The sequence below is a fragment of the Mytilus trossulus genome, chromosome 14, assembly GCF_036588685.1.
Source record: "Mytilus trossulus isolate FHL-02 chromosome 14, PNRI_Mtr1.1.1.hap1, whole genome shotgun sequence".
NCBI lineage: Eukaryota > Metazoa > Mollusca > Bivalvia > Mytilida > Mytilidae > Mytilus > Mytilus trossulus.
In genome coordinates, this window is record NC_086386.1 from 42,216,211 (window position 1) to 42,242,140 (window position 25,930).

The following is a 25,930-nucleotide window of genomic DNA, read 5'->3' on the forward strand; positions in this document are numbered from 1 at the left end:
ATCATAATAAGGCCAAAATAATATGAAGTTGAAGAGCATTGAGTACGAAAGTTTTTCTTTATTTTTGTTATTTTTTATTTATGTTTTGTTATTTGTATACAGTGTATCAGCAATAACAGTATATGTATTCTCATGTTGTTTCGTAGTTTGAAATATTTGAGTTCTTGGCCAATGCGTGAGATATGTTTCATTCATATACTAATTTAACCATTTTCAGAAAAACATATCCAGCCAAATTATTCAACGATGCTACAGATAGGATCATTAAGCTCAACATGCTTAATACATTATTTAAAGAATAATAGTAATATGAATATATCGAGTTGATATCTCTTCCATACGATAGATAGAGTACGCGGCTTACTAGTCTGTGCGCTAGACTGTTCCTCCAATATAAATTATAAGGTTTCAATTAATAAAACTAACCCTTAATTTGGACTTTTTTTTCAAATAAATGCCAAATTATCATTTTGAACATTATGATTGTAAAGTGCAGTATTGATACATTTGGTGAAGTTGTTGTAGAATGTAAACATGAATGTGTTACATTATTATATTAAGTTTGAATTTCGTTCACTTGTATAATATATTCCAAATGCGGGTGTTTGGCTTTAAACTAAATGGACATATTTACACTTTTGTTATCTCTAACATTTATAAAGTATTGATCTAAATTAGTACATACCATGGACGAAGAATTGTATATTCTTGCTCCATTGATAAGGCTTGCAAGTGATTGTTAAGTTTTGACAGGCAAAGTCGGCTTGATAAGATCCATCCGATAGGTCATCTAGTGTTAATGAATGTGACATACGAGTCTCACCAAAGTTATAAATCTGGAGGTAGAAATTCAACTTTCAATGTCCAAACGTCAAATCAATATGTCTGTTTGTATTGTGAAGTTTTAAGTAAAGCTTATTTTACATTATAAAATTTTAAATGCATTTGAATACTATTTTCATCAAGTTAAGCTTTAATCTTGTTTTATGGCCTTTTCGTTATTCTAGTCATATTTTAGGAAGAGATGGTATGATTGCCAATAAACAACTCTCCAGAACAAGAGACCATATGACACAGACATCAACAGCTACAGGTCACTGTACGGTTTCAACAATGAGAAAATCATATACCACATAGTCAGCAAAAACGACAACTCTCTAACATCTCTCTACATAAGAAAATATCTGTATCAAGGCAGGAATATGACTGTTGTTATCAACTTTTTTGATGTGTTTCAGCTTTGGATTTTACCATTTGGTTAGGAACTTTTATTTTTGAATTTTCTTCAGAGTTTCGTCATGATAATGGTAAGTTTTTATAGAAAACTAGATGTGTCAAAGAGACATGAATGACCACGTCTCAAAAAGTTGAAAAACTGCAATTTCAATAACACATTTGAACACAAACATGATTGTAGTCTCAAATATAAAAAAAAATCAGCTCCAAATCTGGAGGCGTATAGAAAAAAGTCTGTATAACTGTGATTTTCAACAATTTTCAAAGTTGTAAACCCTGATTTTTTTCAAAAACTAGCGGAGCGGAACGAAACTCAAACCAGATCTGTTACTCATCATGGTTAGCTCACATACCAAAAATCAGCCCAATATATGTCATGTATGTAAGCATTTAGAAAAAAGGTCTGTATAATTTTGATTTTTAACAATTTATCAAAGTCTAAATCCCGAAATTACAGCAAAAAATAGCGGAGCGGAACAAAACTTAAACTTGATCTGTAACTCACCATGAGTAACTATCATACCAAAAATCAGCCCAATATCTGAAAGCGTTTAGAAAAAAGTCTGTATGACTGTGATTTTCAACAATTTATCAAAGTCAATAGCCTGTAATTTCGGCAAAATTAGCCGAGCGGAAAAAAAAACTTAAACTTGATCTGTAACTCATCTTGGTAAACTCACATGGCAAAAATCATCCCAATAACTGAAAGTGTATAGAAAAATATGCGTATAACTATGATTTTCAACAATTTATCAGAGTCTAAAGTCTGTTATGTCGACAAAAAATATCGAAGCGGAACGAAACTTTAACTTGATCTGTAACTCATCATGGTTAACTCACATACCAAAAACAGCCCAAAAGACGTTTAGAAAAAACTCCGTATAATGGTTTGTTGAGGAATGACGGAATGACGGAATTATGGAATTACGGACAAGGGTAAAACAATATGACACAGACAACTTTGTTACGGGGTCATAAACAATTCTTTAAATTTTAGAAGGAATATATAAATGTTAACTTTTTTTTATTTTATATTTCCATTATTCTAGTCATGTTTTATGCAATCTTATAAAATGAAGTAATATACAATTAACATACCTTTATGTATGGAAAGTTATCACTCATACTATATGGGTTAGTCACAAGAACCGATATATGTATAATACGTTCTGGTTTTCCTACGATTGACCAAACATAGGTTTTGTCTTTAAACTGAGATATTGATTTTGCAAAGGACAGTGCCCGAATTTCATTAGTTGCTGTAATTTGGTGATATTGAACTTTTGGTTCCTCTGAAATAAGAATAATTCTTTAACATGTTGAACTTTTATTTTGAAAGTAATATATTATCGGCAAAGAATGTTAAGTTCATAATATTAAGTTAACCATGTTTTAGGTGTTTAAATAAGACAAACAATAATGAACGATGCTTAGTGTTGCTTTTATAGTAGAGTTGTCTGTCGTTTGATGTGCTGTCCGTTATTTGTTATAAATCCTGTTATCTCTTCTGTGTTTATCTCATATGTCAATAACCTGTGTAAAACTATATGAATAGTCCGAAATTTATATATTTCTTCATGTATTAAAGCAAAAACAGTATGTCATTGTTCAAAAGTCATAAAACGATTGGGAGAAAACAAATCCGGGTTACAAACAAAAACCGGGGGACATACAACTATAAGAGGAAAACAACGAACAACAGATACAATTAAGTGCAACACAAAACCAAACGACAATGAAACACACAAAGAAACGAACTATGAGATAACTACTGTCATTCTCCTGACATGGCACTAGACATTTTAATAACAAAATGGTGGGTTGAACACGGTTTTAAAGCTAGCTAAACCTCTCACTTATATGACAGTCGTATCAAATTCCAAAATATTGACAACGCTGTGTGAACATGCATGATCATCAGATATAGATAAAAAGAAGTGGTTTGAGTACCAATGATACAACTCTCCATCCAATTCCAATGTATAAAAGACAAACAATTAAAGTTGAAATAGTTAGCAAAGGTAGGAAGCTTATAATTTGATACGCCAGACGCGCGTTTCGTCTATGCAAGACTCAGATCAAAATAGTTAGTAAACTAAACAAGTCGAAACTACGGAGCCATTACTTATACTATACAGCAAGCTATAAAGGGCTCGAAATGGCCAGTGTAAACAATCCAAACATCAAATAAGATGTGGTATTATTGCCAACGAGACAACTTTCTACAATAAACCAAAATGACACAGAAATTATCGACTATAGGTCACCATACGGTCTTCATCAATGAGCAAAGCTCATACCGCAAAGTCAGCTGTAAATGGCCCCGAAATGACAATGTACAACAACACGCAATTTTTAAAGAAACTCAATTCTTACTTGCGTATGTCACAATGAGGCTGTTGTCTTTAATAGGATGCTCATACACAATGGTTACATTATTACTTCTGGAAATCCATGGCCATTCTTCTACAGTCTTTAGATCTTGTAAGGTGATATTTCTCACGTAATGTGTACTCGATGAATCATATATCTAAACCAAATATAAATATTACTTAATGGAATAAAATGCAATCATCATAATCTGAATTCTTAGTAGTTGAATTTCATTGGTAACATTTCATCATCAATTCGTAACAAAAAGAAAATTATGTCATAACAAAATTTGGACGAAAGATACCAGAGGGACAGTCATACTCATAGATAAAAAATAAACTGACAACGCCATGGATAGAAAAAAAAGAAAAAAAGACAAATAATGGTAGTAACATAGAAAACAAAAGACTAAGAAACACGAACCCCACTAAAAAATGGGCAGTTGTTATGGTGATTCGGAACAAAACAACTTCAAATATTAGTGTTGACCCAAGTGTTATTTCATTAAGGATGTACAATCGTGTAGCCGCTTTCTATTTCATCTTAATTTATTTTGTTCAAAATTATAATAAGATTGACTTCCATTTCAGATATGCAGTGAAACTTGAAAAAAACAGGCGAGTGGCCTTTGTTCGAATTGAATGCAGACTTTTTTTTCAATTTGTGTTTATCAATATCAATATATTTTCAAAGTTTATAAACGAGAACATTCGTTAGTCATGAGACAAGATCACCTCATCAACATGTATTATAAAATTATAAAGTACAATTATCAAAATACTTCCCAATTACCATTCTCAATTTTATTAATTATCAAATTAATGAACAAACATACTAGTGTAAAATAACTTGGTGTGTGTTCTAGTTGAAGATCAGCTACAAAAGCAATTTTTCTTTATCGCTTATTCATTGTTATTGTTGTGTAAGAACTTTGTGCCATGTATAAAGTTTTAAACCGTTGTCTTCAACAAAAGGAAATTGAACAAATTGCTAATCATAAAAGTTTGTGATAAAAATATTGAAATATAATCATTTGTTCTGCATTACAAAGAATAATATATTGTATAGCTTATTGAATTATTACCGTAATGTTATAAGTGTTATGTGTCATCAAACTGTGTCGAAGCGTCTTGTCTTGCATTGACATATTTATAACAATGACATTGTTTGGTTCTGCTGTTATAACCCATATATGTCTGGTGATTGGAATGCTAGTGTTCATTGAAAGAAGCGTTATTTCATCCTTTGCCTCAACGGTTCTGGTTATTGTTTCTAGAAAATAATGGAGCAATTTTATGTTATAGCCTACTCACATCAATTTATTCAACCTGTAAAGCTATCGTATGACGTTTGGCCAGTTCTATTGGTCATTGTTAATGTTGAAAGTCGTACAATAAATGAGACTTGTTCATGTTATATTCTTAATCATGAAATGCCAAAAACTTTTTGACAATTATAACAACCTAACCTATTTTGGTTCAGTAAAATTATTATCGTCAATGCTATGTATATATCAATTGAGACGTTTCAAAAACATCTATAACCTAAGTGGAACTTTTTTTAATCAAGCGTCATTGATGAGTAAAAATTTACATTGCAATAACGAGTGTCGGCCAACAAAATAATAAGCCTGAAATCATCAAGTTTGTCATGTTTATCATAAATTATATTCTAGTGTTGTTCATATCTGATATATTCACGGTAGTTTTCCAGAAATTAAATCAGTACTTTTATTTTACAGTTGTTCACCAAGAATCTCCCTGTTTCTTACCTGTCTCACTACAATTCTTCCCTGTATATCCTGGCTGACAAACACACTCATAGCCACCAGTGTCGTCAGTCTCATGACAATGACCGTGATCACATAATAATTGGATACTCCGACATGAATGGGGAATTTCTGTCAAATAATGCAATCGGTAATGTATTAGCATTCTAGATTTTGTAGTTTTCTGCAAATATGTACTTATGTTATACGAAGAATGGCATATTACAAAGCAAGATACAACTCTGATTATTTACAAAACAAGTACAAAACACATAGTAGGTATTAATATTATTTGGAAAACAATAGGAATATGTGTTGTATCTCAATGATATGTTAGGTATTCATAACTATACAATTCAAATTACATGACGAATGTATATCATTGAAAATTACCTGGTTGTTTGTAATTTATTCTTTTTGTACGAAAAAACATTTAAGTAGTTATCAAAGGTACCAGGATTATAATTTAATACGCCAGACGCGCGTTTCGTCTACACAAGACTCATCAGTGACGCTCAAATCAAAAACATCAATAAACCCAAACAAGTACAAAGTTGAAGAGCATTGAGGATCCAAAATTCCAAAAAGTTATGCCAAATACGGCTAAGGTAATCTATGCCTGGGATAAGAAAATCCTTAGGTTTTCAAAAAGTTTAAAGTTTTTAAGACCATATTTAAAATCTTTATTGAAGATGTTGGACATTCAGGGCAATGCAATAAGGTTTGTAAGTATATTTTTTGCATTTATATTCAAAAGTGGCGAAAGATACCAGAGGGACAGTCAAATTCATAGATCGGAAAGAAACTAACAACGCCATGGATAAAAATGATAAAACAAAAACAGACAAATAATAGTACAAATGATACAAGATAAAAAAAACTTAAAAACTAAGCAACACAAACCCCACCAAAAATTGGGGCTGATCTCAGATACTCCAGAAGGGTAAGCAGATCCTGCTTCACATCCATCGTTTTGCTCATGTTATTACAAAACCGGTAAATAGTCTTATTCGGAAGGTCAAATTCGTGAAAAGGTAAGGGGATTGTAGTAATGACGTGAGAAACACATCCGATACCATCTGTGAAACGTTTACTCCATATTTATATTTCTGTGAAACGGTTATGAGTATTCCAAAGTACTATTTTAAACGGGTTTTATGTGCTTTATGGATTATCCAAAGTCAATTATTTATTTTTTCATTTATTGCACATTTAATCAATAAAACAATGTACATGTTTTACAAGAACAAGATTTCATGAATGTTGAATTTTGTAAGGAGAATTGAGTTAATATGGCATGAAATAGTGCTTCAACAGAGTCCTCATGACATGAGTATGTTGCCTTTTTGTATTTCTGCTTTATTTTGAATTAATAAAAAATAAGTTCATAAACATCAAAGGTCCCTGTTTGGATTGACAGTTTACTTAAACAAGTGATCAAGTCTGTGTAGAGTGATTATAAGTCTTTTCTGTTTCTGTGCATAGTAGCTTGGTATAAATAGTTATCAAAAGTACCAGGATTATAATTTTATACGCCAGACGCGCGTTTCGTATACATAAGACTCATCAGTGACGCTCAGATCAAAATAGTTAAAAAGCCAAATAAATACAAAGTTGAAGAGCATTGAGGATCCAAAATTCCAAAAAACTGTGCCAAATACGGCTAAGGTAATCTACTCCTGGGGTAAGAAAATCCTTAGTTTTTCGAAAAATTCAAAGTTTTGTAAACAGAAAATTTATAACAATGACCATATAATTGATATTCATGTCAACACCGAAGTGCTGACTACTGGGCTGGTAAACACTTTTACTTCATATAAAACATGGAACTTGAAATCAGAGGCCCGACAGTAAAAAAGTAACCGTTTACATAAACTAACCTATATACTCAATATTTATTGAGTAGTCGAAGGGATTGTTCAGCAGTTGATGATAAATGACAGACACATTGTTTGTTTGAGATTTCCATCCTTTCCATTTTTCTTGTACCTTTTGTCCACATACTTTCAACCCATCGTTACTTTTAAGATTGATAGAATCGTTTATCTGCAATTAGAATTCTTGTATTTGGAACAAAGTATCAAATGTATTTCATATGTGACAATATGTATCTTTTCCTAAGAGGTTAGGGTTATTGTGTATTTCATTATTCTTCTGTTAAAGAGAGGCGAAAGATACCAATGTGATATTCAAATTGTAAAATATAAAAAAAATAGAGTACTGTTTGCAGTACTGTATTGAAGGCTGGACAAATGCAAGTTATATTTGTCTTCGTGCTAAGTGAAATTGAATTCTTTCGGAAGTAAGCATTTGAAGTGAGAGGGTTAGCTAGTTCAACCCCTTGTTTTAGTCCGACAAATCATTTTCTTTTAAAGAAATTTTCTTTTTAGCCCAAAAACAAACCTACTTATTATAGCCTTCACATGAGACGTAATACAATAGATAGTTACATTACAATTTAACAGGTTAAAACAGCTTATTTCAGGTTTCTTTACCTTATATTCCAAAAAATTCCCTTGTTAATGTCGGTTCGCAAAAGGTATTTTGTAAATAGCTTTTTACAAAATTGGTTAAGATTTATGTGTAATATCTTCTAAATACAAATATTTAACTTACTAATATGAAGGTTGTTTGACAGTGTGGAACAGCTCCTAAAAATCCATTTCCAATGAATACTTGGTTAACAGTTATTTTTATTGTACTATTTGGATTTTTCGTAACGATAAAATGATCTTTAGTACTCTTTTTCAAATGAAGCCCAAGCGTTTGTGGTATTGTGGTAGCTGTTCTTATTTCTTCGTAGATGCAATTTATTTTTTGTATAAAACCTAAGGATTAAAAAACAAAAAAAACATCATAGTCATTGTAAAAATGCAGATTGATTTATTGACAACATTGACGCTTTTGTAATATATTTGCCTCAAAATAACAAATTAGTGATATACAATGTATATGTTATCAACCAGGCAATTGTTTGTGAAATCATAAAATTCACGAAGTGATTTCATATCCTCGCCATACAAATTAAGTTTTTACATGACATTAAAATTTGGTTTTGATTTATGTAAAGAATAGAGGTGGTATTTTCCTTTAATAGGCGGCAATACTAATACTAACATTTTCTTAATGTATCATTTTTTAAAACAAAGAAAGTTTTGTTTTATAATAGATCTTTGCTTTTATAGTGTAGTTAGTGGAGTCAAATGTTTTTATGATCTTCCCCGAACAGAGTTTGTTTATGATATCAATGCCCACCGTCATTGTACGTCAATAATATGCCAATTGTGTGGCCTTTCTAATAGCTTTTAACAGATTATTGGAATCCCAATGAGTACCAACCAATTGCGCTCCTCTATTTGCAGATTTGTTTTTATATTCCTATGAAGCAGAATTTTTCCATCCAAGGGAGCTCAAAGTACGTTGATTTTGTTGAACAAGGAATACTGCTTTCTCAAAAGTTGCTAAGACAGGGCTATGACTCAATCAAATTAAGCTCATCACTCAAGAAATGTAAAAAAAAATACAAATTATGAACAATCCTAATAATATTTCTGCTTCTTATTCGTCAAATAATAAAAAAAAAGACTTGAGCAGGACATTGCCTACAAACTTAAAGTTGTCATGTTTTAGTTACTTAAGAAGCTGGCGGTTTCATCTGGATATTTTATGATTATCTGTGTTTATAATCTCGAGAGTTTAACGCTGTCATCTTTGAGCTTACCACTTTCTTTGATAAGTTCACCGCATTCCTGACAGGCTTGATACACTAGGCGACAGAAAATTAATGGGATCAACAAGGACAATTTAAACAATCGGTTGGTGTATTCTATGGTTGGCTATACATATGAAATGATGCAGCATTCGTTTAATATTATCAATTGTCATAATTGATAAGTAATTATTATGATTATTTCATATTGTTTTATAATCATTTATGTAATGAATATGTTTATTAATGTAGTTGTTAGCCGTATCATGTTAAAATATAATATATGTTGAGGTCAAATACAGTGTCACCAATTATACTAAAAGACTCAGTTATAATTATTATTATCCAAGTAGATATAGTTATTTCGTTTTAAAGATTATTTAACAGGCTGAGCAAAAAAGCAAACTGATACATATCTTGGGCAAATTAATTTCTCGAAATCTTCCATCATATTCTTCAATATTTCGGTATACACTAGTATTCTGCAATGGGGTTTTTAGTCTGAAATTGTGTATTATTTCATATAAAAAAAAATCTTTGTATACATTTATCATGTTTATATGGTTATTGGATAATTTTTGAAAAGAATCTATTATAAATTTATTAAAGCACACAAATACAAAAATCACGGGATACAGTTTATTCAACAATTACTGCTCTGTGAAAATACGACATGACTTTCTTGTCAAATACACACTAGAAAAGCTAAAATGATATTTATAACGGAAAATTCAATATATACTTCAATTAAAAGAAAGCCGTGGTGTAGTGGTTAGTGCATCGGACTACTAACACAAAGGTTCCTGGTTCGATTCCCGTCTTGGATGAAAATTTCAGGAACTGAATTTTCGGCTCTCCCTTGACACCATTTGCGAGTATGGTCTCGAGGAAACGATGATAGTCCGTGGGAAGGGGACGATAAATGGCTGACCCGTGATAAGAGAGAGCCATATCTCTTGCACGTTAAAGACACTCTTGTAGATTTCGAAAAAGAGCAGGCTAATGCCGCTACAAGGCAGCACTCGCACCCGCAAAGTGGAAAGGGATTAATATAAGTTGCAAAACTTGTTTCCCAATCCACTATAAATAAATATGTTTAAACTAATTAAAAGAAATATTAAACTTACACAGAAATACTCCTAAGAACCCAAGTGAAACTACCTTCATTTCAATGCACCAAAACAGGTATCTATTGTGATTTTGGTCTTGTTCTGAAATATAAGTGACACAATTATATAATAAATAAGGTTGTATTAAACACCTTTACTAAAAAAAATGCTCGTTTATTTTTATGAAATTTTGACAAAAAATATAATTTTGATCGTTTGAAAACAAAATGTAATTTTGATCGTTTGAATAAGAATATAAAAATTTAAAGGTGGAACCACACACTTTATCGAAAACAAATGCATTCGATAAATAGCATTTCGACAAACACTAATGTTTATCACTAACTTTAAAAAGGTTAGACCATCTCTTTAATATTAAAACATTAATTTAAATCGTTCACTGATGTTTACGGAATTATCTCCCTGTAGTGTTATGTCACGGCCACCTTCAATGTGTGTTTGATGGTTTCAGTAAACAATAATAACCAAAAAAGAATTACTTTAAAACAAAATAATCAGTTTTGATAAATGAACCACATACATAAAGTGATGCACGTTCAATTAAATAAATTGCATTTGCGGTATGGAAACATAGTTTTTGTCCAATAAGTGCAATTAGTAAGGTATGTTTTCATTTATGTCAGCTGTCCTATATTTCTTTTGCAATAACATTCGCTGTTCTTTCTTTTTCTTTTTAAATGTTTAGGTTCTAATTGTTTGTCTTTTAGTATTCAACATTTTTTTGTATTTTAACTTTATGCTGCGTTCATACGTAATTCGAATTCGATTCGCATTAACTAATTCGAATTAGTTTAATTCGCATTCAAAACGTTATACATCCAGACGAAGATTCTAAGTAGAATTGCAGTGCGCGTCAAATTTACTTTACTGTACGAACGACTTTAACCTTTAATTCGTATCAACAAAAACGGATTTCTAATGCGAATTGGTTATTGCGAATTAGCCAATTTGAATCAATTTGAATTAAAAATGAAGAGTGTGGGAACGCGATTAGCGAATTCGATTCGAATTAAATGTACGTGTGAAATAGGCATTAGTAACATTTTGGAATATTGGCCTTTTTTCATATACTAGTATACATGTACCTATTATCAAAAAAGTAAAAGCTTTGTACAGCAGACAACAGCCGACAGACACAAATGTGTCTTCAACACAGCGAGAGAAAATCACTAACCCGGAGGTGTGCTAACGATGGCCCTTAAATAAAAAATTGTTCTAGTTCAGTGAAAATGTTCGTCATACTAAACTCCAAAACATATCAATGAAATAAAGTTGAAAACACATACAAATGCCTGACTGGGGACAGGCACAAATACGCGTGGTTTCAAACTGTATGTTCTCTATCTATGTATGTTATAGGCGAATAATTATATTCACATCGTAAAGAATCGGGGCGATTTAGATCTTGTCAACCTGTATAGACACCATTGAAGTCTATAATTGGCCTCTTTATATCGTATGCATTAGTTATTTGCGTTGGTCTGACGTATTTATACGTCTCTTCCTCTCATGCATTTTTTCTCTCTTTTACGTACATTAACATATGAACCAAATTTGGCATACTAAGTACCACATTTTTTTATGGTCGGATAGTAGATGTGTAATACCACCATTTATATCTTTGTTAAATTAGCACTTTTCAAAAAATACCAGTCTTGAGAATGAATTTCCCTTGCCTTACGGCTCGTGAAATTTAACATTCTCTCGACTGGTATTTTTCGCAAATACCCCTCCTTAACATGATACATCTGTTCAGAAGACCATACTGCCTTACATTGTAAAGTTAGAGCTATCGTTTGTATTTGTTGTTTTAATATACTTCAGATAAATTGTTTTCATTTTTGACATGCATGTATGTATGTTTTATAATTAAATAATATTATAAATTAATGGTATGGTTAGTCAACCTTTATTAATTGTTCGTTGCTATCAACTGTCGATTATGTTAACGGCGTCAAATTCGTAATCATTGCATTGCAGCAGGCTATGTATTTTATTTTTTATTTGCTTGTTTTAATTTAATGTTGTCCTTCGTTGAAACTAAAAATATATTACATAGGGAATAATAATTTTGGCAGTTTATGTGACACTCCGTGCACCTTAATTAAGGTCCCAAAACTAATTACGTTGCTATGGTCAAAGCAGTTTTGTAATGGAAAATATAATGAAAACATCATTTATATATATATATATCCTAATTATAAAATCCTCAATAGTTTCAAGCCAAAACAAAATTAAGCAAAATTTAATTGTGTCCTTAATGCGTGCAAATTTACACATCACTCGTTAGCAATCTAGAAGCTGCGTGTTAAAACTTTAAATTTCAAAACCGCAACAACATCAACACGGCGATCTTTAAATATTCAATTATAAGTGCAAAGCAATTTATAATCCTCAATGGTCTTCTATTTAAATGAATAATCAAATAAAAAAAATCGAATGCAAAACAAGACAAAGTGAAGATCTTTACAAACTGAGTTAGATAAAAGTATATGATGAGTTCATGATGGACTTGTTTGTGTCGGCGGAGTAATCAAATATGTCTGTGCAGATTGACACAATCCGACATTAATGCGCCCCGTAATGTGTTTGTGGTTACGACACACCATAAACAACATCATTAGTTAAATGCTTTGTCTGAGGTATCTTCCCAACATAAAAAGGATCATTATTTAGAAGACAAAATTATGTCCGCTCATATGTCAATCACTGATTGAAATGAACAACGAAGATATTTGTTGATGTTTAAATGTTTTTCTTACTTTGCTCGTACATGTACATACAACTGTCGTCTTTGTTAAAATATTCGGAATTGTGTGCACTCTATGCTCTTTATCTTTGAATGTTATATAGTATGTCTGATATTTTTGTTCGAGCGTCATTGATGAGTCTTTTGTAAATAATACGATCACCTGGTGTACAAAAAGTCGTCCCGATCTGATGCATATGATGTGCTGGTAACATTAAAATTTCAAGTTTCGCTGCTGAAGGATTAACAGCAACCGTGCGTACCTTACTCACAGTTGCTTCAGTTTTTGGTTGATGACATATTATGTCTGCTAACTTTATAAAACGAAGTTTTTAAGTCAACCAGACAACGATGACAATAGGATTTGGCCTTTTTGGGGGTTTAATACACTCATACTATAATGATAAATAAACGTGCTTTGTATGAGTTTTTTTTTTGTTGTTGTTGTTGGGGGGGGGGGGGGGTTGAGGCAGTGCGGTGTAGAAGCTTTAATATCTTTAAAATATACGTGTGTTTGTTTTGGTCCTTTTTTTCATTCGTAGTAGGAACATGTACATGTACTAAGTGATTATTTTATTTTTTTTCAAATTGAAGGGCTTCTTTTTTGTAATACTATTGTCACAGTGGAAAATTATTGAAACTTTTTTGTGAACTCAACCATATAATGATATCGTAAAATTGGAAATGTGAAATGTGTCAGAAAGAGAACAACCCGACTATAGAGCAGACAACAACTGAAGGTCACTAATTGGTATTCAATGCAGCGACATTTTGTATCTATTCTGAATCATTTAAAGGACGAATTTTGCTTTGTTTATTATGGAAAAACATTTTGCGTCCGAAACTCCATCTAAACCTGAACACAATTTATAGAACCATTATCAATGTTGTTTAAGAAATGCGTCTGTTTGTTATTAATTTTCATTGGCGTAAAAAGCATTGACAGAAGTGTATTATGCGCTGCATACAACAAATGTGCACGCCATCAACATTTTTACAAAAAGAAGCATTTTAATTAGTATAGTAATGTCACTATTATATATGCTACTAGTATGAGCTAATTTACACCTCTCCTCTGCCATAACACACACCCGCTATGCATTAGTGTGGCGTTCACGGGAAGCACGTGTACATGTATTCATTAAATGTTGATTTTCGTTGAGACACAAAATGTAAATGTGAATTGCCTCGCAACGGTAGTCAGAGAGTAAAAATCCAGACTTTTATGAATCATGTATGTTTCAAAAATATTTTTTTATGCAGCAACAAGGAAATATAAATTATATAAGAAATTACAGCAATATTTATGCATTTTGTTAAGGTTGTTACAGAGCGCATGGGCAGGCATAAATGCATTTTATCAAAGAAATGAATGTTTTTAATTGTGAAGTTTTATTGTGTATAAACATGTTAACCGAAAAGCAGTAAATCGCTTTGTTTTAATCTTTGCACACATTTAACGCTTTTACATACTTATGAAAATTCATTTTTATGTTACACAATATTTGTATTGCATGTTCTAGTTGATCCAAGATTCGAGCCTTTTGTATATGTATAGACAAGTTTAACCCCGCCGCATTTTTGCGCCTGTCCCAAGTCAGGAGCCTCTGGCCTTGGTTAGTCTTGTATTATTTTAATTTCAGTTTCTTGTGTACAATTTGGAAATTAGTATGGCGATCATTATCACTGAACTAGTAAATATCTGTTTAGGGGTCAGCTGAAGAACGCCTCCGGGTGCGGGAATTTCTCGCTACATTGAAGACCTGTTGGTGACCTTCTGCTGTTGTTTTTTCTATGGTCGGGTTGTTGTCCCTTTGACACATTCACCATTTCCATTCTCAATTTTATTACGTTTGTAACGTCGTCACGGTAAATGTCTGCAGTCAAAGATGATGCATTTTTAACAGAAATAAAATATAGCTGTATGGATAAATGTAAGTCCGTGCAATGAGTTAGAAAGTCTGGTGGTTAGAATGATACTTCCGCATTTCTTACTACAATTAAGCTTATCCAAAGACAGCCAATGGTGGATCCAGGGGCGAAGTCGGCGTATGCTGCCCTTAGTTCGACAATATATTAGATATATACGATATATATAAATGTTTTGCTTAAAAATTGATTTACATCGTTCCGCTCGGCTAATTATGGGAAGTCAGGAATTACGGTTTCTTTTCAAAATCCTGGATCCAACGCTGTTTTAAATGAACCGTATGTTCGATATATGGAGATGCGAAGGGCTCCAATGTATTAAGTTGTACTCTTTTTGAAATAGTAAAATGAAAGAAAATCGTAAAACAAATAATTTAAATGATAAAAAGTTTTATGAATTCCACACAACAATAAGTAAACTGTTCAGAATATTGAGGTAAACGTTCAAGTGATACATATTCATAATTCTAACAATTGAATAATTTTTCTACAATCTTCAGATGCCTACTTATTTCTTGTAGATGGCAGTGTTAATTTCTCATTATCTTATATGTTTAAGTACTGACCTTGAAATAAATGTGTATTGGTTACTCTGGATCTTTTAAAAACGGATATGTAGCGAACTTATATGTTTACCTTTTTAGTGCATTAATAGTATAATCATTAATAGTGCAATGCGGATATATTGCATTTATCTTATCTTTTTGAGTTTCCTTGTAAAATACTTAGTCTACACAAATACATACCATGAATATGCAAAACGATATAAGAAGATGTGCCGATGAGACAACTCTCTATCCAAGTCACAATAAATAAAAAGTAAACAATTATTTGTCAAAGTACGGTCTTCATCACGGGGCAAAGTATACAGGGTCCCAAAAAATAATATCTATTGGTTCTAAAATCATGGAAATAATAAATGTTAAATTTAAAAAATAAATATACAAAGTTCTTTACTCTCGTACACCAATATTGAGATTTCGTCACCCGAAAATATCCAGAAACACTATAATTTGAATAAACCAAAAATATCGATCTGAAACAATTTCCAAAAAACATACCGAGACTATTAACAATTACGACAAATGTAATAAAAACTGCGCTCCAGCGTAATGATTTGATTTTTGCGTGCAAATGTAATGGTAATGCGCGCAAACGTAATGCACCGCTATCAACATACAAGAAGAATAATTGAAGTTGACTCGCTCTTAATTTTTTTAAACTATTTTTGTTAAGACTCAAAAACAATTTTCTGAATGCTTTAATATATATGTTATTCAATTTTACAGCTTGAAAGATACTTACCAATACTGATGTTAAATCCTTCTCTTAATGTCACACATACAAAACTATAATTTTTAAAAAAATCACATCTTTCTATTAATAAGACGTCATAATTATTACAAAATGACAAGAAATTCGATTAATAGGTTGGTGGACTGCTTTTTCGAGAGTGCGTTATCTTTCTGACAAACTTCCGCGAGGACCGTCATTTTGTTGTTATTAATTCTTGTTTCACTTGGTATTCTTCATCCCTATACCTGTTTATTTACCTGTCTGGATAATTGACAGATAACACTACCTTTCACTAACGAGATAATCGTAGTTTGATAGAAACAAACATCTACTTTAATCTCTCATCATCTCATTACCAGGCGTGTTCCGATAATGACGCTGTGAGAATTGTAAAAACGGCGGTTCTTACGGTACTACATATTCGCACATGGGCATGGCTTCTCACTTTCATTGAGGTTATGAATAACTTGGTAAAGTAGTCGACTAGATTTTTAAAGAAATCTTAAAATGAGGAATTGGATTCGTTTTTAATTTACAAAAGGGTTACTAAAAATCATTTCGGGGATACATGTACATTTAGTTGTTTCATTGACAGTCATATGAGAACAATTCTTCGGTTATTAATATAATTTGTACATGTATATATTGTACGTAATACAATAACTATTGTTTAAATCTTGTATTTCATAAGCTCGTGGCGGTGCAGGTACAGGTATATATATACAGTCATGCATTGACGGCGATCCGATGGATACATCTGTTGTAGGGTTGTCACTGACTCAGATGTACTTATGAATATAATTATTTTCTGTGACTGTATCTTACATTAATTTGTAGGATCCTTTACTATAGATAATTTAGCTGATCTGTAACAATAACATCTTCATGCCTTATATATCATGTACTGTAGTACGCCGCTAGATTAAAACTGACGTGGAAAGGTAACACATGCCCACCTAGGGCTCTTTCATTTGAGAGCCCAGGTGGGTCGTGTGGTCTAACGGGACGGCTGCAGTGCAGGCGATTTGGTGTCACGATATCACAGTAGCATGGGTTCGAATCCTGGCGAGGGAAGAACTAAAATTTGCGAAAGCAATTTACAGATGTAACATTGTTGGGTTGATGTTTAGACGAGTTGTATATACAGTCATGCATATATATCAATTCTAAATTATGAAATTTATTATTTGAAATAAAAATCCAATAGATGATTATCTTTATTATTGAACTTTCGCCAAATGTTTCACATTCGTCACTTAACTAGTTCATTGACTAATAATGATATTAGTTTTGCTTTTTGTTTTAACTTCATTTAAATACAATCAGTAAATCGATTAACAAAGACAATACAAGTTATGGTCATTGTTTTCGTTAATAGGCGTAAAAAATGAAAATATTATTAAGTGCGAAGTGACGTATTACATTTTATTTATGATTTGACTTTGAACAATGAAAGTATATCTGATTTTCATCACATTTGGAATATTGCTGCATCTATTCGATTGCGTTAAGAAAGGTAATATTTTTTATATTTTAAAATAATTTAATATGGTTAATTTTTATTTTGTGTTTGTTGGTTAAAAATAAACTTGCACTTATATTGATGTTTTGGGAGGCGACTTTCCTGATACGGAACTTGCAGTAATATGTAACACAGTACTTATAGGATACATTCCAACTGCTTGGTATTCATTCAAATCGGGCCCATTTTCCTAACGCCCTACAATATTTACTAAAATTCACATGATAATAGATACATTTATATACGCATGTACAATGTACATGTACATGTTGACTTTATCGGTTTTTAACATTAAGAAGAATTTCTAAAATTTAAATAGATAATACATATAAATAAGAAGCTCCATCCAAATCACATTGTATAAACATACAACAATTATAGGACGGCCTTCAACAAAAGGCATTAAAATGGCTAAAACTGTTAATGTTTCAAGCGAAATTTGAGTCTCGCACAAAAGTTTATGGAGAATTTGAGATCTGCAAGTAAATTAATTGCCCCCCCCCCCCCCCCCCCCCCCCGTATACATGTAAAACAAATAAATGAGGAAAATGCTCTACATTTTATGTTTCGTTTATTTAATTATTAGAGAATGATAAATGAACAAAAATACTTCAATCATTTTCAAAATAAAAACTCTCCTAAAGGAGCTACCATTTGATTTTTAGGGGGGGGGAGGCTAGGATGAAAAATTTTGTCTTGCATTTTTTTATCTGTAATTTCTGTCCTGCCTTTTTATTTTTCACTCTGTTCGGTCCTGCCTTTTGTTTTTAGTTTATTAGTTTATCCTGACTCCCCCCCCCCCCCCCCCCCATAAAAATCAAATGGTAGCTCACTAATCTAAGATTTTTATTCCTTCTCGTGTTGCGGACAGAACTTTCCCATATATTCAAGAAGTTTCAAGATCATTATTCTATCTCCAGAACGATTGATATTTGTGTTGTACATATTATACAGACAGACAATAACCAATTTTCTCCAAGTTACGAACAGCTGTTGATATGATAGTCTCAGTTAAATGTATGGCCAATACTGTTATAGGTTGAAAACATTGGGTTGAATTTGTGATGTCTTGTAGGTTTTGTTTCCCCAACATTTTTTTTTAATTCATAAATGTTATAAAAAGTTTTCAACGGTATGATCGTTTTGTACGCCACATGCGCATTTTAATTGTTTACAAAAGACTCGTCAGAAATGCTCGAACCCAAAACAGTTGGAAGGTCGAATCAAATAATGCATGCATTAGCAGTATTTGTTACAAGCATAAAATTATATCGGTTGATAAAGTATAATACCCACACAGTACAGATAATGAATTAGGATAGGGCACATTTCTCACTTTCAGTGCACTTATCAACATCTTCAAATCTTCTTGACACTTTATTAAAATAAAGATTTGTGCAAATCAGCTGAATAAATACACGGAAATATTTCTGGAAAAGATTCAGATAAGATTTTATTCTCTTAGGTAAGTAACCTCGTTTTGAGAAATGCAGCATCTTTGAAACTAGTGTTGTTTTGGGTAATTGGGAAAAGAAGATAAAAAAATATCCGTGTTTTTAATCTGTAAAATAACCCTATACAAAGTTATCATTCAAATATCTTTATATCCATGTATTTAGTATTACCTAATGTACACGTAGACATAGGTCGTGAGATGCAAAAAACAAAGGTGCAACCCAATTATATATAATTTTTTTAAATGTTAAAGGGCTCATTTTTTAAAGTGAAAATGCGTAAAATAAAATACAAGGTTGAAAAGTAGAACTATTCGGGAGTGTTGCAGACTTAAAACAATCAAAACCCGAGCATGGTGAGACTAATTTTATTTATACCGATGTAAATTCAAAATAAACATACAATTTTATTCTACATCATAATACATCATTATACATGTGTACCTCATCTTTATAAATCTTTTAAGGCATGGAAGCGGTATAATTTTGACAATATTTTCCAAGTAACTAAACCATGCTTATTTTCATTTTGGGATTTGGTCATACAATTTATGGCAAATGGCAAATTTAATGTAAAAATTAATCGCATAACAAAATTAAAGTTATAGACTATCTAGACCATGTGTTATTCGTTGTTGTCTTTGTTGTTACATATTTCTAAATGGGGTATCGTTGACTAGTTTAGTGTACGGTGTGATATTTGTGACGATCCTCGGTACGCGTCAAAGTTTTGATATGAATTACAACTTTTTATTATCAATATTACATGTGTAGTATGGTTTGATTTAAGCTCAGTTTAATGTGATATGGGTGTCTTACGCCACCTTGGATTGTAAAAAAAAGAGAATCTAAGGTCCAGATTTTCAATCAAGTTAGCAAAATTTGATGCAGGAATGTAGATAACTAATGTGAAATTGCGTTTAAAAGAACAAATTTATAAGATTTTAACTTATAAATATTAATATTTGTACAAGTGTTGAATAGTTCTGCTTGAATTTTTATATTCTTAAATTTGCATTTAAGGGGAGTTAACTCGGAAATAGATCATTTTCTGTAGGAATCTACATGGAATTTAGCTATTTCGTATTTTAGCCTGAAAAAACGTACAGTGACCCTATCTTTTCTTTTGATATTCTCAAAGCATTTTAGAAAAGCAATCTTTTCGTATTTTATTTTACAATTCTATCATTAAATTTTAGTCTAGCTTCTAATCACAAAATGGTGATTTTTCCTGTATGATCCGCACAAAATGTGTCATATTGTCACGACCTGTAGCTTGAGAAAATTCACGGTAAGCTATCAATTTTATGATATTTTTGTACATATAACAATACAGTAGATACTACGTTTTGGCAAAGTATGAACATATTCTATCATTTTTAATTTAGACTCCCATACCAACTTAATATGCTTTTTCGATATTTTGTCACAAGTTTGTTACAAATTGTTTTTTTTATTTTTTAGATATAGTATTTGTTGTAGACAGATCTGGAAGTTTAACATCAGCTGACATAAATGGAACAATTGACTTCATCTATAATGTGACGTCATATCTCGATATTGGCTCCGACAATGTAAAGATTTCAATCGTAACTTTCAATGACGAAGTACACACTGAAATAAAATTCAACGATTACTCTACGAAAGAAGAACTATTGACTGCAATTGCTAACTTGAAAGGAATGTCAACAAATGGCGGGACTTATACTTATGACGCATTAGATCACGTGCGAAATAGCACATTAACGTCTGATGGGGCGCGTGATGACGCTGAAAAGATTGTTGTTGTAATGACTGATGGGGCCTCAATTGATCTCGTAGCAACAATCGCTATGGCAGATAAATTACGTAACGATTTGTCTGCTGAATTGTTTTCGATTGCAGTTGGAAGTAAACCTGACCAAATTGAAATCGACGGAATTGCAAACGACCCTGACAGTTACTACGTGCATTCTGTTTCCGATTTTGTATATCTTTGTAACATGATTCCGTCTTTAGTTCCAAAGCTGGGTAAATTTGTGAATTAAAATATTAACCATACAATCATCATAATTTTTTAAAACATATATAGGTCTTTGGCGTGATGGAAAAATTAAATCAGGAATGTTTTCACTATCTAATAAAACCTTTTTGATAAGTAATGCAAAAAATGCAAGTCAGCGCAATATGGCAACATGGAAAACTGTCAGTTTTCTCTCAAATCATTCAATTCATTTCAAGTTGAACGCTATTTTTTTTAATCTCTCTCTTTACAGAAAGGTAGTGATTTTCATTAAATTTGTTTTTGATAAAACAAAATGAATAGAATGAAATATCTTTATAGATGAAGGTGCTGTAGCCAACGTTGCTAGTGATTGTCCAGTAGAACCTGGTGTAACAACAGAAGCTGCTGCAGTTCTAGAAGTGTCCGATAGCTCATCGAGTACGTACATGTATTTCTTTTCTTTCATCATAATTATTTATAACAATTCTAAGCATTGAAGCTCAATATCAAAATAAGAAAATGAGTCTATTCGAAAATAATGTGTACAATTAAGAAACTAATTAATAGCTGATAACTTGGTAGTAAGCACAAGATGAACCCTTTCAATACAGCGTTGTGCTTTAATCGTCGTGGATTAATGTGCTTAAGATGTTTTATCAGCTCACCACTGCCTAACAAACACCTATAACGTATTTATAAATATCAAACCAGCGCTACGAGGCGTTTGGATAGGTACTGTCTTTACCAAGTTGGGAGGTAAGTGCGTGTCGTTTGAATAGGGACTGTCTTCATTTAGTTGTGAGGTAAGTGCGTGTCGTTTGGATAGGAACTGACTTTACCTAGTTGGGAGGTAAGTGCGTGTCGTTTGGATAGGGACTGTCTTTACCGAGTTGGGAGGTAAGTGCGTGTCGTTTGGATAGGGACTGGCTTTACCAAGTTGGGAGTTAAGTGCGTGTCGTTTGAATAGGGACTGTCTTCACCTAGTTGTGAGGTAAGTGCGTGTCGTTTGGATAGGGACTGGCTTTACCTAGTTGGGAGGTAAGTCCGTGTCGTTTGGATAGGGACTGTTTTACCTAGTTTGGAGTTAAGTCCGTGTCGTTTGGATAGGGACTGTCTTTACCAAGTTGGGAGGTAAGTGCGTGTCGTTTGAATAGGGACTGTCTTCATTTAGTTGTGAGGTAAGTGCGTGTCGTTTTGATAGGGACTGTCTTCATTTAGTTGTGAGGTAAGTGCGTGTCGTTTTGATAGGGACTGTCTTCATTTAGTTGTGAGGTAAGTCCGTGTCGTTTGGATAGGGACTGTTTTACCTAGTTTGGAGTTAAGTCCGTGTCGTTTGGATAGGGACTGTCTTTACCAAGTTTGGAGGTAAGTGCGTGTCGTTTGAATAGGGACTGTCTTCATTTAGTTGTGAGGTAAGTGCGTGTCGTTTTGATAGGGACTGTCTTCATTTAGTTGTGAGGTAAGTGCGTGTCGTTTTGATAGGGACTGTCTTCATTTAGTTGTGAGGTAAGTCCGTGTCGTTTGGATAGGGACTGTTTTACCTAGTTTGGAGTTAAGTCCGTGTCGTTTGGATAGGGACTGTCTTTACCAAGTTGGGAGGTAAGTGCGTGTCGTTTGAATAGGGACTGTCTTCATTTAGTTGTGAGGTAAGTGCGTGTCGTTTTGATAGGGACTGTCTTCACCTAGTTGTGAGGTAAGTGCGTGTCGTTTTGATAGGGACTGTCTTTATCTAGTTGGGAGGTAAGTCCGTGTCGTTTGGATAACGAAATCAATTAGGGTGCCATTCTGTTGCTTTTGGGTTTAAAGTTGAAGAAGTATTTTTTTGTTATGAACCATTAATCTTTTAACTCTTTCCGTTATCATTAAGAAAGTAAAACAAAATGTACTTTTACTGTTACAGTAACAGAAATTATGTTTAACTACATATAAGTTACATTAGAAACTAACTGTTGATTAAGTTCACGAAAACTGTCAAGATAAGATAATATATATAATCCTAAAGAAAACACCGTGTGGATTATGATATCTCGGATATAATTGTACTCTGTAACAGTACACACAGAAAACTATGAATAACATAAACCAAGGCTATTATCTAACGATGTAAAAGTTCAAATTTTGTAAATTGTCAAACCAAGGTTTATGGCAAGCCGTTTTACTATTTATTCTAACGTCAAGATATCTAATAAACTTTATAAGAAATCTTATATACTTAATAAGATATCTTCTAAAGTTTATAAGATATCTTATAAAAACTGGATTACATAAGATATATTATATATTATATGAGATATCTTATATATTATATGAGATATCTTATATATTATATGTGATATCTTTATATTATATGAGAAATCTTGAAGTTAGAATAAATAGTATAACGGCTTGTCATAAAGGTTACATACAAAAACTGACGAAATCGCAGGAATTTCAAAGTTAGCTAGGACGAATACCTACATGTATGAAGGGTAGGCGAGTCCTGCTTTATATGTATCAGACTATGATCACTTGCCATGCACATTCACATGTGCACTTAGTTAAAAAAAAGTCCTTTAAAACATTGTTTCAGGAAAATATATTGCCTGTGCGTACGATTTATTTTCTTCTTTAAAGTAATATCTGGGTTTTGCATAACTGCATAAAATTATGATGCTTGTCCAATGAGTTCATTAATACGGAAGCGTATTAGCGCCTACAATGTACCATTTTTTTTAACATAGGAAGAAAAAAAAAATGTGTGGCGCTAATACGTTTCCGTACATTTATGCTATAAATCTTGTTGTTTTTTTGTTACAAGGAAAGGTCTGCTTGATTAAACATCAGAACCTCCGGGGCATTGACTCGATCTATTACAGTTAAGTTTATAATACACAACAACAACCTTTAACCCGAACCCCTTCGGTCATGTTTATAGAATTGAAGTCCGTGCTACTGTGTATATTACCCTAATTGTTTTCAATTGGTAATAAGAGTCATCATTTGTTTGTTTTGCAGGTAATTGGGTGTGGATATTGGCAGCAATCCTTGGGGCTATTCTACTCATTCTTTTATTGATATGTTGTATTTTGTTTTTGAAAAAGAAAAAGAGGTAAGCATTTTGTTTCAATCTCTCATAATGATATGAAAATGCACTACACAACTTTTTTTTCAAATCTTAACATATTTGCTGTATATAGGTACAATTGAAATTTAACAGTTTAAAAACTTTTAAACAAGGCATGTGTATTTTTTCTCTTGTTTGGTAGTGCGCGCAATTTACATGCTCGCAACAGAAGCATGATTATGGATACAAGGAAACTGAAAAAAAGTCTAGTACACGTTTATTACTTCATGTTTTCGGACAACCTGTATTTGTATGATGGAAAGGTCGATTGCCGATAAAAATATATATTTACGCCAAGTCGACCAACAATTATAACAGCATATTCAGGAAATAAATAAATAATTAACGGTACTTTTACTGAAACAAAATAATTAATGCGCATTTCGACAAATAATATTTATATTCAATGGTGTTCGTAACCAAACTATTGGGAAATTAAAAAACCTAAAACAAAACATTTTTGCCTGTCACTAGTCAGGAGCCGCTGGCCTTTGTTAGTCCTTGGCAATCATGTCACATCTTTATATATCATATATATTTCGGAGGTAAGTACGACGTCAATTATCACTAAACTAGTATATTTTTGCTAAGAGGCCAGCTGAAGCAAGCGGAATTTTCTCGATGTATTGCAGACCCATTGGTGGGCTTCGGATGTTTTTCTGCTCTTTGGTCGGGATGTTATTTCTTTGACACTTCCCCATTTCTATTCTCAATTTTATTTAAACATACAACCAAACGGAAAGAGAAGAAACACCGTTTGTAAGGATCTTTACATTATCGCGAGAGTGGTTTTACATTTGTAATACTTCATCATAGCAAGTCAGTATTTACCTTTTCACAAAATAGCATCGTAAGACTCTAAGAATTCTATACATTTGTATTGCTTTAAAATTCCTGCAGTATGAAAATCGACGTTATATCATACATGTATTTACTTATGAAAAACACTGTCTTTATAATACTCTATTTGACCTCAGACAGTGGCATATTCGACCAAGAGGTAGAAAAACGAGATGAATACATTTTTGTCTGAACTGTCAAATTTTTAATTTATTGTTGTTTTTTTTTGCAGGAAACCAAAGGAGAAAACGGAAACATACAAAAACATTGATTTTTCTACCTCCAGACCAGCAGTTCAAGGAAAACCAATATCATATCGAGAATCGTCAATACTGTCAAACAATGGTTGGACTTCAGGAGTAAATAAAGAATTAGTAGAATCGTCTATTTATAATCTCAACCGAGAATCAACAGCATCTCTAAGTTCGGTTATGTACAGGGATATGTTTCAGTTCAAACCAGAATCCAAACAAAATCAGTGGGTTGAATAATTGGTACATGTACATGTATGTATGTACAAACAAATGTAAAGTGCTTTTTGTACAGCGTGCACGTCATTCGTTATTCATTACTTTGCCTGATTCAGTTTTGATTAAAATATCTAATGAAGGAAAGAAAGTTAAATCTAAGGGTTCAGTATTTTTTTTTACCATCAATTTTAAATTGTAAAACAAATGGTTCAGAGTTTCTAACATCAGATACAGATTCGGAAGAAACGTTTTTTTTGTACAATACGTTATCATGGGCATTAACGTTTGATTTATATCATACTTACGACAACACTCTTTAGTAAGGGACGCAATCATGTTATTCTTTTCTTGTTGGTTAACACGTATT

General features: G+C 32.3%; 2 protein-coding genes across 2 annotated transcripts in view; one reads left to right on the forward strand and one right to left on the reverse strand.

The window, feature by feature from the left end:
- Positions 1-9,000, reverse strand: part of LOC134697779 (latrophilin-like protein LAT-2) — a 32,322-nt gene extending 23,322 nt beyond the window's left edge. Inside the window, exons 1-8 of the mRNA XM_063560065.1 lie at positions 8,988-9,000; positions 7,994-8,172; positions 7,258-7,423; positions 5,381-5,509; positions 4,694-4,881; positions 3,613-3,766; positions 2,335-2,528; positions 686-836 (exon numbers count right to left, since the gene is read on the reverse strand). Coding sequence (XP_063416135.1) covers positions 686-836; positions 2,335-2,528; positions 3,613-3,766; positions 4,694-4,881; positions 5,381-5,509; positions 7,258-7,423; positions 7,994-8,172; positions 8,988-9,000 — 1,174 coding nt within the window. The remainder of the gene's footprint in view (positions 1-685; positions 837-2,334; positions 2,529-3,612; positions 3,767-4,693; positions 4,882-5,380; positions 5,510-7,257; positions 7,424-7,993; positions 8,173-8,987) is intronic.
- An 8,636-nt stretch (positions 9,001-17,636) lies between these two features.
- On the forward strand, positions 17,637-25,930 carry LOC134696593 (collagen alpha-3(VI) chain-like). Its single transcript, XM_063558454.1, has 5 exons — positions 17,637-17,706; positions 20,631-21,176; positions 21,490-21,588; positions 24,145-24,238; positions 25,326-25,930. Exons 1-5 carry the CDS (start codon positions 17,640-17,642, stop codon positions 25,582-25,584), a joined length of 1,065 nt encoding a protein of 354 aa, XP_063414524.1. The 5' UTR covers positions 17,637-17,639; the 3' UTR covers positions 25,585-25,930.

What these genes read in the sequence shown, in the direction of transcription:
- LOC134696593 (XM_063558454.1), top strand. Translation starts at nt 17,640, where the DNA reads ATGAAAGTATATCTGATTTTCATCACATTTGGAATATTGCTGCATCTA. An exon ending in GTCTTTAGTTCCAAAGCTGG is followed by an intron (nt 21,177 to 21,489) that starts GTAAATTTGTGA and finishes ATATCTTTATAG; the next exon opens with ATGAAGGTGCTGTAGCCAAC. An exon ending in TTTTTGAAAAAGAAAAAGAG is followed by an intron (nt 24,239 to 25,325) that starts GTAAGCATTTTG and finishes TTTTTTTTGCAG; the next exon opens with GAAACCAAAGGAGAAAACGG.